The sequence below is a fragment of the Crocodylus siamensis genome, chromosome 2 (genome assembly GCF_052110815.1).
Source record: "Crocodylus siamensis isolate JL-2025a chromosome 2, ASM5211081v1, whole genome shotgun sequence".
Taxonomy (NCBI): Eukaryota; Metazoa; Chordata; order Crocodylia; family Crocodylidae; genus Crocodylus; species Crocodylus siamensis.
Genome location: NC_143396.1, coordinates 256232533 through 256245914, shown reverse-complemented (window position 1 = coordinate 256245914; position 13382 = coordinate 256232533). Strand labels below are relative to the sequence as shown.

Below are 13382 nucleotides of genomic sequence, written 5' to 3'. Positions count from 1 at the left end.
GACTCCCATGCCAGGTCATACTTGATCTTCACAAAGTTTAATTTCATGGGCTTCCAGAAGGAGCTATATGGACCATTAGTGGTTTGAAGACAACAGTTGAGGATCTCTGACTCCAGACCAAACTTAAGCTAAACACTCTAAGGTATTTAAAATACAATATTCTTATCAGTAAGTTGCTCTTCAGGGGAAAAAAAAACACAAGTAAAGAAAAACCCAATACAAACCAAACTCAACAACTTTTACACTGATGGAGATGCAGTATCACCGGGGGGACAGCTAAAGAGCCATTTACAAGAGCAAATTATCCCCACCCAGGAGTGACAAGATGTTGACAATGAAGGACGTCACAATGAAAGCAAACCAAGGTGATGGTCTGTCAGGCAGATGAGCAGTGGTGCAGGAGGCAGCGAGGATATAGGGGGTGCTTCCTGAGTGGGAAATGCCTCTAAAGTAGGTTGTACCTTCACATCCACGCTCAATTTGCCCACTGCGATGGAGGGCATCATTGATCAGATCTGGCAAACGCCCATTCAAGTCCACTGAAGCTAGGCAGCCCTGAAACCCATCACGTGAGGCCACTAGCTTCGGGAGGTTGCTATACATGCCTTGAGCCAGGCCTGCAATGTAGAGATCACCTGGAAGTAAATATGCAAAGAAAAGAAAAAGTCACCCAAATGCCTTTCAGAGTTGCACTTCTAACACATTTAATGAACTGCACTGCTTCTGAAGAAACAGTAAGCCAAGAGTGGCATGATACAAGCCCAGAGGCCACCTCTGCCAACTAACCTCATTAGGTATGCTCTCTACTTTTCCCAGGTTGTCACCCAATTTTGCCACTGCACCCAACACCTGAGCCCTGAGCCACAGCACTTTTAACTATTCCTGCCTTGGCCCCTCACTCACCTCTGTAAATGCATTTCAACCTCAACCACTTATGAAAGACTTGTTCCTCTTACTCAATTCTACCAGTTTTCCTGGATCTTAATCAGGTTCCATGATACCACACTATCACTCATCTCAGAAATGTACTCCCCACTTTGTTTCACTATTGTGCATCCACAGTGGCATGCATTACTATGAGCTCCCCTACAGTCTAAATGACAGGGCTTTATGAACCAACTCTTTAATCATTGTCCTGCATTACTTCATCTTTTTTCACTCCACAATGCATACCAGTAGCTCTGCCAATGTTATGCCCGACTCTTCCTGGTGGTCAGATACTTCTTATTCTTTCTTACCAAAAAGATGGTAAACTGGAGATTGACTGTATGGTATTAATAGTCCTGATAAATATAATATCTGAAAAGCAATACAGACTAACGATATTGCTTCGGAAACTCTCCCAACAGCAAAAGCGGAAAATTAAATTCAAAGCAAAAAAAAAAAGTCAGCATCCTCACTTTCTACTCTTCTTTGTGTGGTGCGTGGACATTCTTCATGACTATTGCTCTCCTTACCTACACGACTAAATACATACTGGCATCTTGGTGGCACTTACCTTTAAGATCAAGATTTTTGGCACCATTGATAACCTGAGTGACCATCTTGGTGTCCACCTTTAGGCTGTGGGTATTACTGTTGTCTCGGGTGATGACAACATTGTGCCACTGGTTGTCATTCAGAGGACGATCACTGTTGCCCTTGATGACATTAGGACCATTGCCAAGGTCAAAAACATAATGTATATACCTGAAAACAACACAAGTTTCATTTCAGAATGGACTCCAGAGCTGTTGTGGGTCTTATTTCAGATATACCTGAGGGACTCATGCAAAATAAAATTCTATCCAAGCATTATGAGATAAGGTAGACATGCTGCTGGGATCTGATGGGGGAGACAGCAAAGATTCCATTCCCCTGCTTGGAACACACATCTCATTCCTCACTTGAAGTACTGTTTGCGGACAAAGCCAAGAAACCATTTTCTAATGAGCAAATATATTTAGAGCAATTAATTTCCAATTGATTCTCTTAACCGAGTCTGTTTCCAATGAGGCTGAGGAATATCTGACCCTCAGGATAAATTTTATATTTTATGGCTCTCTCTAATGTACTGAAATTATGACAACTCCAACTGGAAAATGCCACATTGGTACAATGCTATTACTGGTGCATGTGCTGCTTTACTGATTATGGTTTGAAAGCATGTTCAATGCCTGCTCACTCCTGCATGAGTAGTGTAGCCAACACCGAGTTTGCACTAATAGGTGCTGACTTCTGTGCATCAACTCACTTTTAGTTCAGCTGTCTAGCTCTGAAGGGTTCCAGCTTGTAGTTAAGAAATTCAGGCAGATCTACAAAATACTATTTTTGTAAACATAAAAATAACTGATTCCATGTGATGAAGACAACTAGAGCAGGGGGCTAAATATATGCATTTGGGTACACACATTCCAAATCGGTATTCTAAAGAATCCTCCAAAATAGCTTAATGGAAATTTCCTCCTTAACATATCTGTGATTCCCAGTCAAGCTTGCATGCCTGTCCATGGTCTCAAAAAGAGCTTGAAATTATAACAAGCCTTTTGGCAAAGTTGGATTAAATACTACGTTTCTATGTAATAAAGGCCCAAACAAAGCAAACTGTGTATGGATCTGACTGTCACCCAGAAACATTCAGACAAGATTAATATGAGCTTAGTCTGAAAATGAAATTTTTTTTTTTTTCTTTTTAAAGGGAAGTGGTAAACACTTTGAGTCCCTACCAGAACAGCAGGGGCTTGTGGCTGTCTCTTCATTCATTCAGAATATTCCAATTACACAGACACACATGGAGTTTAAAATGAAACAGATTAAAGTGCAGTTCTACAGAGAAATATAATTACTAAAATGCATTTGATGAGCTCAATGCACATATCATTTCTAGATGACTCCAGATCAAATCTGTTCATTTTACAAGATTTCGCTCTTCTACCTGACAGCCTTAACACATTCCCTGGAAGCTGGGAGATAAACTGGATCCTTCCTTCCAATGCATAAGCACCAGAAATACAGGCCATGTTAATGTAATGAGATGAGTAGTTCTGAAGAATTTTCTGTCCCAACCCAAAAATTGTGTAGCCTGCCATGCCAGACATGCATGGTGGGGATGTGTGATTTCTCTGACAGTGTACAAAATTCCCCACATCACAAATTGTGTGACTACCAGAGCTAAACCACGCTGCCCCAGCCCAGTCCCAAGAACCAGGCTGGGAGTGGTTGTTTACCAGACCCTGAGGCTGTCCAACATGCCAACATTCAGCTGATCATCAGCATTTACCAGGCCAGTCCCAGACCCAGTTCAAGACCCAGGGATGTCCTAGTCCCAGTGCTGACATTCAGATGAATTTCTACATTGGGCCAGGTCTGGCACACAAGCCACATGGCTCAATTTAAGATACCATACAAACCAATGACAAAGATGTTCCACACAATGTGGAACCTTTTTTTTTTTTGGCTGGTTTGCCATGTTATTTCACCATAAATTGGTTTAACAAATGACACATTACAATTTATGAAAGAATGAACACCTTCATTGTGCCATAATTGTAACAATTTCCCAGGGGCCACAGATTTTGCCAGTCACATTATAACTCTGTTGGCATCTGCTCAACTTCATTGTCCTCAATGGATGTGCACAGGCGTAATTTATTAGAATGTAAAGAATAATCTGATGCTGATGCACATGGAAGAACAGACTCCAGATCGGGAAGTTTTAACGTTCTGTTATGAATATTTCACACTATGATTGTTTTAAAATCATAGAAATATAGGACTGGAAACACCCTCCAGACATCTTTTCATTCAACATCTCACAGGATCAACTACAACTAGATGACCCCCAACAGATCTTTGTTTCACTTTTTATTAGAAACCTCCCAAGAAGGAGATTTGACAACCTCTCTAAGTAACCTCCTTTAGTTATGGTTTGAGCCATGTAAAATTAGAAGTTCTGTCTCTAATATACAACTTAAGTCACCGTCGTTGTAACTGAATACAAATTCTTCTTCTCTCAATGGGCAAGAATTGATCACTGCCCCCTTATAACAATCTTTTCACCCCTCAGTCTTCAGTAAACTAAAGCTCAGTTCTTTCCATCTCTCCCCACAGGTTATGTTTTCTAAGCTTCTTATAATTGTTGCTGCTCACTTTTGGACTCTCTTTCCCTGGGGCCTATATATCTTTCTTAAAAAGTAGTAACCAAAAACTTGGACATAGTGTCTAAACTGAGGCCTCATCACTGTCACCTATGTAGAGAAGAACAATCATCTCATGTTTTACATATGACACTCCTGTTAACATAAGTCAATGACATCCAGTCTTTTTTTGGCAAGTGTCACTTTGTTATTTCCTTTTTAGTTTGCATATTCTTTCCTGCTGTACTGTTGCCTTGCCAGAAATTCTCCATGTGCACTTACACATTTTAGTTCACTTTGTTAAATGGCACTTTTCTTTATTGAATTTAATCTTTTTGAGCACTTTTACAGTGCTTTAATTAAAGCAGATCTGAAACCTTTAATTAGAGCTTGTCCATTCAACAAGCTTTAGTTCAAGTGCCTCCACCACCATTTTTAATCATGAAGACGCTGATACATGAGATGCAGGAGGCTGCTGGGGTGCAGCAATTGCCATGCTCCAGCAGACTTGATTAAATTGAGCCTGCCCCAAACCACCAGAATTTCAGCACATCAGAGAACCTCAGCACTCATGTAGGATTTCAGACCATCTCTTTAATTTGTCAGACCAATTTGACCTCTGATCCTGTCCTGTTTGCAAATCTGATACTCTACTCTCTTCCTCACCCAGGTTGTTAATGAAAATATTAAATGGAATGGGGTCTGGGACCAATCCCTCTAGCATCCCATTTAAGATGCCCTCCAGATTTGGCACTGGAAATCTGATTGCTACTCTGTGGGCATGTCTACACAAGATGCTACATTGCTGTAGCTATGAGCTACGGTGACATAGCTTGTCAGTACAGTGATGTAGCCTCAGTGGGCACGAACCATTACACTGATGCTACTGTGAAGTAGCTGATTGCTACTGCATAACAGGGTCAGAAATTACCTATGTGCTGCCGGGACTGGACAGTAACAACTGCATAGTCAGGTGCACATGAAGACATGCCCTGTGGGAGGCAAGGCTTTTTGTGGGTACTACCTTTTATTAGACCAGCTGTACAATTGGGAGGGATACAGACAAGCCTTCAGGTATGAAGTACCCTTCTACAGATCTCTGAGAATTCTCTGAGAGAGATTTTTCAGATCAGTTCTGTAACCCCTCATCTGTTGGTCATTACACCTCGACCATACATCCTTAGCCTACTTATGAGAAGGTCAGTTGCTTCAGCATTAAGAAATTCAAGATATATCAAACTACTGCTTCCCCTTTATCCACTAGGCCATTATCCTGTCAAAAAGAAAATTAGACTAGCTTGACATGTTCAGTTCTTGACAAAACCTGTGTTGGTTCTTTCTCACTTCATTACTTGATTGTTTATCAATTTATTCCCAAATCTTTCAGAGTTAGATTGATTAGTCTATAATTATTGGTCTCCCTTGTTTTCCTTGCTTAAAGATAGTTACCTTGTTTACCTTTCTCAAGACCTGTGAGACCACCCTTGTCTTTCATGTGTTCTCAAACATGAGTGCTAATGAGAAGGAGATTACTCTGACAAGCTCTTTAAACACTTTGGGGTGAATTTCATCAGGACCTTGCACCTAAACTGGTCTGTCTTAATATTCTTAACTTGTTCTTTCACACTCTGTCCTGCACTCGTAGCTCCTTTGTTAAAAATTCATTTTGTGGAATAAATGATCACAAGTTACTTCTTTTTTTTGAAAGCTGATGGAAATGCAGGCTTGAATACTTCAGCTTTCCCAGCATCATTTAGCACTAGGCCTAAGTATCTCTTTTGCACCTCAGCTTCTGTACCACCCCCTCATGATTATCTTTAAGCATGTGCCCTTGTTTCAATATTTGTAAAATTCCTGTTTGACTTTCACGTCACCGAATAGCTCATGATACATTCTATGTTCCTTATACCCTTCCCTTCCATCAGGAAAGGAATTGTCAGCTCTTTCACACACATTTACCCCTTAAATAATCTTCCCAAATGACCCTGTCTAGTAGTTCCCTGAGTTTGCTGAAGTCTGTTTTTATGAAGGCTATTTTTATGAAGTTCTTCATTGTACTACTGCTCAAAATTTCTTCCTTTCCTTAGGATAGTGATAAATGCTATCATTTCAAGTCTAGATTCTCAAACAGTTTCCCTATACTAGTCCCTCCTGGAAGGTGGCACAGAACTCACTCACCCTTTGACCAGTTCAACTGCAATGAAGTCATTGCCATCACCACTATTGAAAAGGATGAAACCGTCAGCTGAAGTGGTCTTGAACTGAAAGAAGAGGTGCATGGAAGTATAGGCCTGCAAGGTGGCTAGGCTCAAGTAGCTGCTTTTGGTCTTGAAGGTGACTGGATCGGCAATGATGTTACGGAGGCCGAAACGTGCTTTTAGCTCGCAGTAGTCAATGTCACCGTTCTTGCACAGATCAATGTAGAGCATCCCATTAAACATAAGGCTCTGGAGGTGGCCGATGAAGCTGGAGGGAATGACTGAGATGTACCGCTTCTCTGTCATGATTCCTGTCTCAATGTTGTGGAACTCCAAGCGGGTGTGATCTCCCACCATTGTACCTGGATGGCAGAAACGAGAAGATGTAGAACACCTAGTGTCTGAGGGGGATCAGAAACTAGCTGCAGAGACCCTGACACTTACATTTCCAAATCAGCAATGATATAAAGTAATGATGTAGTATCTGCTTACTGTATGGCAGCCCATGTATAAAATGAGTTGCTGAGAGATGTGGGAGAGGTGGGAGTTCAATTCAGTTCCTAACAGATAAGTTTTGAAATGACAAATCCACCAGCACTCTTTCAGGCAATCAGAAGAGCGAGGCAGAGGAGCAAGTGGAAAGTGAAATCTCTGTTCCTCCATTGGGATGGGTCCTATTGCTCAGGGTTGTTAACACTTTATGCAACCGACTCTCCTGCAACATATCCAAAAACCTCATTTTTACATTTTTATTTTCACATTTCTGCTTGATGCAAAAATGCCCCTTATCTCCCCCCACAGGCACAGCGACCCCATGTAACAAATGCAGGAAAGATGTGCTTGTAGGAGATAGACATACTTAGCTACCACAGGCGGAGGATCTACCATTTCCCTAACAAGAGAGATGGGAACTAGCACACACATGTAAAGCTGATTTAAGGAGAGGATGAAAAGGAGGGAAGGTCATTAATTAAGATGGGAGCAGGAGTGATCTTTTAGGCACATCCCTTTGATTTCTGAGCTCCCAAAATAGGCTCAGTGCGGTAGAGTTTGTCAAGGAGACTAGATCCCTTCCCCTGGGATTTGCAGTCTAATCATCCATCTTTATGCCGAGTACCTCCTGCTTGGTGTGAAGTGCCCACAGCTGCCATTTAAACCAATGAGAAGTAAAGGCAATTAGGACCTAACCTGATCAAGCCTGGGGCAGACAAACAATTCAGACACTCTTTGAAATAAATGTGCTCAGTTTCTCAGTGAAACTGTGTTAAAAAAAAGAAAAGAAAAGAATGAGAAATGAGGACACAGTCATAAAAATGCATTAACATTCTTTCTACAGCTCCACACAAGGAAAATGGTGTCTCTCAAAGTTTGATATTTGTTGTCAGTTGGTTCTCCTCAGCAGCATAGCAGGGGGTAACACATGAGCAGGCAACAGATGAAAAAGCTCCATTAACTTCAAACACCAAATTACCACATGGTTTGGACTGCACATCTCTGTGATAATTTTTAATTATGAAGTGCAGAAAAATAGCTAATTATATTACATTTATAGTGCATTTAGTTATTTTAATAATTACCCTTAGTAATTACTATAGTATTGAGCCCATATTTATGTACTAAGAGAACATTGTACTAAGAAAACATTATTAAAGTTGTGAAGCCAAAGTTAGAAGCATCAGAAATAAGGTGACCATATGGACAGCCTTTATTCAATCCCTTGGGCATATGGATTGTGATACGGTCTTTAATTACATGGCCACACACTATTTTTTTCTCCAGGGTTTCTGCCTCATTCAGTGCACAGGATGAACAGTGCTCAATTAATGAGCAGCTATTCAATATTTTGTTTTATCTTTATTGTTCACTGTGGGGCCCCAAAGCCTAATTTACTGCATATTAATCAAACAACTGCTCTAAAAGACAGAATTATTAATTTCCTTGCAGCCATTTCTGTAGTGCTCATCGCTATATGAATTTAGTTTCTTTCCAAACCCCTTGTGAAGGGCAGGAGTATTATCCCCACTTATAGAGGGGGAGTTGAGGAGTTAGGGTCATAAAAGGATACTTTTTTGCATTTTAAGCTTGGGTGCCACATTTGAGACAATGGTGACTGGACAGTGGAAGTGCTCTACACTGCACACAGCTACATAAATTCAAAGAACAGTTCCCACTGGACATCTGGGAATGCTCATCATTTCTTTCAATGGCAACCTCAAGTGGGGCCCTCAGAAAACGTGGAAGATGCACGTAGTGGTCACCTGTTTCGAGGAACTTGTCCAGCATCACCTAGGACTCTGCAAGAAGTAGGGATGGACTCCAATTTCTATGGCAACATCAAATGTCTGTACCACAAGATCTTTCTTTCTCCTTCTGCAAGGTCTTATCTCATTCACTATAGACTTCTCAACTTCTGCAGTAAGTGAAGCACAGGTCCTAGGGCCAATGAACTGTTTTGCTATTTAGCTCTGATTCATCCTGAGAGTAGATTTATCTTGTACACGGAATAAGACATGGGTCTTGGGGAGGAAACCGTACTGAGCACATAATTAAAACTGCATCAGATATACAAAAAAGGCAACCTTAGTTCTGGCATTTCTTCTTTCTAGCTCTGGCAAGCACTTCTCAGTGTTTTGCTCCATAACCCTAAAATAACTTTTTAATGAAATCAACATCATTATCGTGTTTTAACTTCCTAGTGCTTTTAAAAAAAAATTGAACTGAAGAAACAGAGATTGCTTCTGTTTTGAATCCATTCCAATATCATGAAACTAGTACTTATACAAAAGGATAGACTAGCGTAGTCTTTGTGATGTCAACTGTTACAGAACTGTTATGAGATTGGAATAACATAATAACACCCCCCCATAGGTCACTAACAGCATGGGAATGAATCCTAGACCCATTGTACAGATCTGTGTCAAGTGAACTAATAAAAAAAAAAAATGAGAGCAGTAGTGGGCATCACCCTCTGTGGCACCAGTACTCAATGGGAATGAGACACTTTACCAGTGGGGTTCATAACATTTTCAGACAGGAAAAAATGTGAAACTTGGTAATCTTAGTTCCCATTCCAGGGTTTGAAAGGGAGAGTGCTAGGGGGTGAGCTCTTCTCTTGATTTTCCACAATTTTAGCTCCCTCAAATCTCTCTCTTCCCCATCCTATAACTGTTTGTCCCAGATACATTCTCCCTCTCTATTGCCCTTCCCAGCCTCAGTCTACAGCTTCTTAGACTTCTCATTTAGTTTCATTCTCCTTGCCCAGGTATCCCTAGTCATCTCCTGAGTCACTGTCAAAGTCTCAGATACCCCAGTTCCCAATCTCTCGTCTTCCAGTCCCAATCTCCTTGCTCATCCAGTTCTAATTTCTCTCCCACTTCCTCATCCCAATTCCACAGTGCTAGTTCCTCATCCAATCTGTCTCAGGCAACCCAGTGGACTCTAAGTCCCAAGCTTGCTCTCTTCATCCCTCATTCAATCTCAGTCTCAAGTCCTTGCCTCCTAGTCCCTTCTTGGGTGCTTTACCCAGGTTCTTCATACAACATGTCTCCATTCTTCCTCATTCCCCAATTCATTGTCAGATCTGAGATGTATTCCCCTCTCTCCAAACCATAGTCTCCTTGCTCACTAAATGTCTCCAGTGGCTTTCGGTCCCCTTGTCCATTATGTCTCAATCCCCTTATCCTAACCTGTTTCTCTACCTACAACCACAGCTTTATCTCCTTTTTATTAGAAACAGGCAGATTTCTGCTTAGCTGCTACCTAGAGGTCATATGATTACAGGAGAGAAAGGCACCCTGGTTTCAGCTCCAGCACCCAGTCTCACATTGACCTGGTGCAAACAAGAGTAGCTATTAAGTTCAGTTTTGTGCCATAACTCTACGCAAAAGCATGCTCAATAGCTTTACTGAGATGATGCATTCCCAGTACTGTTTTGTGCAGTAGTTCTGAGGAGATGGTGCTTATGAACAGTCCAATTGGCACTAGGGGCTACAAGAGGCATGAGCCCACTCAGGGTAGATGTAATCAACAAGCCCAGATATAATGCACCTCAGAATCTTGGGTAAAGGTTGCTAGGTAAGAGGCTCTCTGAACCGCTAGTGTTGTTTCTTAGAAAACTGGAAAAAAAATCCCAAAAGGGTTAAAGAACTGCAACTTTGGCTTTAATTTTTAAAAAGGGTAAAATAAATGACATGGGGAAATGCAGACCAGTTATCTTAAGACTAATTCCAGGAAACTGAAAGGTTAACTTGGGACTCTATCAACAAAGAATTTGGGTATAAAATAATGAATTCTAGTCAGCATGGTTTCAAGGAAGGTAGGTCTTGTCAAACAAACCTGTGAGGGCTTTTTTGATAGAGTTCCTGTTTTTGACAGGATTACAAATATAAAGGCAACTGTATTGATAATACATTTAGATTTCTCTAAGGTATGTGCCTTAGCACCATATGACATTTAGATTAGAAAGCTTCCATTTATAGAGCTAACAAAAGACATAGTAGATCAAGGGTCAGCAACATATGGCCCTTGAGATGGATCTGGGCCTGAGGAGCCATTGGATCAGGGCTACAGGCTGAGATGAACTGGTCTACCTTACTGGGAGGCTTTGCCTGCCTCATCCCCCTCCCCACCCTGGGTGGCAGTGGTGGGGGTGATTCAAGCTTCATCCATGCTGCAGCCAAGCAACAGGGAGAAGTTGCGCAGCAGTGGCCGAGGGAGAAGACACTGGCCTGCCTTGGACTCAAGCCAGGCTAGTCCAGCCCACCTGGAAAATCCTGCTGACTAATGCATTAGATGGATTACTAACTGGCTCACTGACACATATCAGGTGTACTTAATAAGGAGTGGGGGCCATTTCTAGTGGAGCTCCCTAATGATCCGATCCTGGTCCAATACTAGTTTTATGATTATAAAAGATGATGTATAGTCATTGTCAGTCAGGTTTGCAGATAACAGACAGGTTCCTGGTAGAGAATTATCTTAATTATTTCTTGAAAAGGTCTACAGTCCAATAAGATGTGCTTTTAGGATAGTCAAATGTAAGGTATTTTGGAGTGAGAAATGAAAATGGAAGTGATGACACGGAAAAGGTTTCTGGTGTCAGTATGGATAACTGTCTCAATGTGAACTCTCATTGCAGTGGTGTAGCAAAAAGGATTAAATACGAGTCTTGGATGTTTAAACAAGAAAGATATCAAGTAGGAGTAGGGAAGTTCTCAACACAATGCTTGGGACAATATTCTAGTACATGTCTAACCAGTTCTTGTGTTCATACGTCAAGAGAATATTTAAAGTAAGACCACAAAAATGATCCAGGGGTTGGAGATTTAGTAGGTGGACAGTTATCAGAGCTGGCTGGGAGTTTTCTAGTGAAACATTTCTCCTTCAGAAAAATGCAAATCCATTGAAACTGGAACTGTTTTTTGGGGAAAGGGTTAATATTAACAAATATCATCTCGATTAAAAAGAAAATCTGAAAGAGTTTCAAAACTGTCAAAACGTTCCTTTTAAACATTTTCAAAAGTAAAAGTTCCAGTTTGGGCTTGCTATGAATTCTCATTTTGAAACTTCTAACTAAATTCACACTACAGGTAAATAAATGAAAGAGGTCAAGCACCGAGTGAAAGGAGATAGTTTTTCTTATTTTCTCTGGGATTTGATAGAAGTGACATGTGTTGCCTGATTGGAAAGTGATCTACAGCAGTGCTGTGATGTGTATGGCTGCAAAGCACTTTAAAAGTGGCCGATTCCATGACAAATTAACCCGCATCTAATGAGGATTCAGATGAAGGTGTTCCAAAGTGGAATTAGGTATGCCTTAGGTAACTTTGGTCAATCCTTGTGCATGACTGGAGCTGGGCTGATGCTGTCTGCAGGAAGGGAGCAGGGAGAAGGGAGGGGGAGGCAGCTCTGGGTTGGGGTTTTTCTAGCCTGAGCTGAAGGGGGGAAAGGGGGTGGGTGAATTGGATTCCCCTCCCCCACTATCTCATGTGTTGTCTCTGTCCAGCTCAGGCTGGGCAAGACTCGGCCCACAGCTCTCACCCTCTCCCTTCTCCCCACTCTCTTCCTGCAGACAGCACCAAAGCTGTGAGGGTGGGCTAGAGGATGCAGGCAGGCTCCTACCTCGGATCGACTCTGAAGTAGAGCTCAATTTCCTGCCCCCCCAACCCAACAGAAAGCATCTGTTGGATTGGGGGTGGGGGTGTAGGTGTTGGGTTGGGCCCGGGGGGTCGTTCTTTCTGTGAAGTGCCATGAGTTAGAGTGGGGAGCTGCATGTATATCAGTGCCCTCTATGTGCACCCGGCTGGACTAGAGCAATGGGAGGAACCTGTATGACTATAATGTAGAAGGCAGGAAACACATCTGAGGAAGCAATGGACAAAGGAGGCTTTGGGCAAGAAACCCAGGTAGTGAAGTGGGGAGACTGGGAGAAAGCTGAGGAACAGGATAACCAAAACTGATTGTGGGGTCTTGCTGAGCTGAGGAGAAAGGGCTAAAGAGCCAGAGAAGCTTAAGACATTATGTTAAAAGGGTGATAATGCTGCAAGTCAAGCACTCCAGAGTGAAGCAATACCTTTACAACCATAAGCCAGCCACTGTGTTTTTACAGAATGATATGCTTTCCAATTTTAGGATCACACACCCTTCTTTTTTTCCTCTTACAGAAAACATCCGTCATGGCCTGGGGATAAACCATTCTGTAGTACAGGGAAGCCCCATAAGGAAATTAATGATTTCATTTTTAGAGCAAGGCTGTCTGGTGTTCATTGAATAAGACATGGGGAGAGGGAGATGATTCCAGATACTGAATAGATACCTGCTTCAGTAACTACTCTCCATCTTGTGTACTGAAGGAGGCAGAGATGTTGTGGACAAAATGTTGCCTGCAAACAAGTAATTAAAAGCTGGATCAAGATGGATATGGGCAGTGGCAGATCCAGGAATTCCCAAAGGGGGTTACAGGAGCAGCTATCTCCACTTCAGGGGTGGCTGCACCTCCAGCTCACAGCCTCCTCTACCCCCTCCCAGTGGTGCAGGCAAACCATGCCTCAGGGGATTTTTTAAGTCAGTA

At 41.9% G+C, this 13382-nt stretch overlaps 1 protein-coding gene across 3 annotated transcripts in view; it reads right to left on the bottom strand.

Annotated features, from left to right (window-relative positions):
* The window catches only part of NRXN3 (neurexin 3), a 1344032-nt gene that overhangs the window by 734285 nt on the left and 596365 nt on the right, over positions 1 to 13382 (bottom strand). For all 3 annotated transcript variants that reach the window (XM_090033813.1, XM_090033814.1, XM_090033810.1), the window contains 3 exons: positions 6294 to 6675; positions 1499 to 1689; positions 462 to 635 (listed from right to left, as the gene is read on the bottom strand). In XM_090033813.1, the coding sequence (XP_089889939.1) occupies positions 462 to 635; positions 1499 to 1689; positions 6294 to 6675 (747 nt within the window). The remainder of the gene's footprint in view (positions 1 to 461; positions 636 to 1498; positions 1690 to 6293; positions 6676 to 13382) is intronic.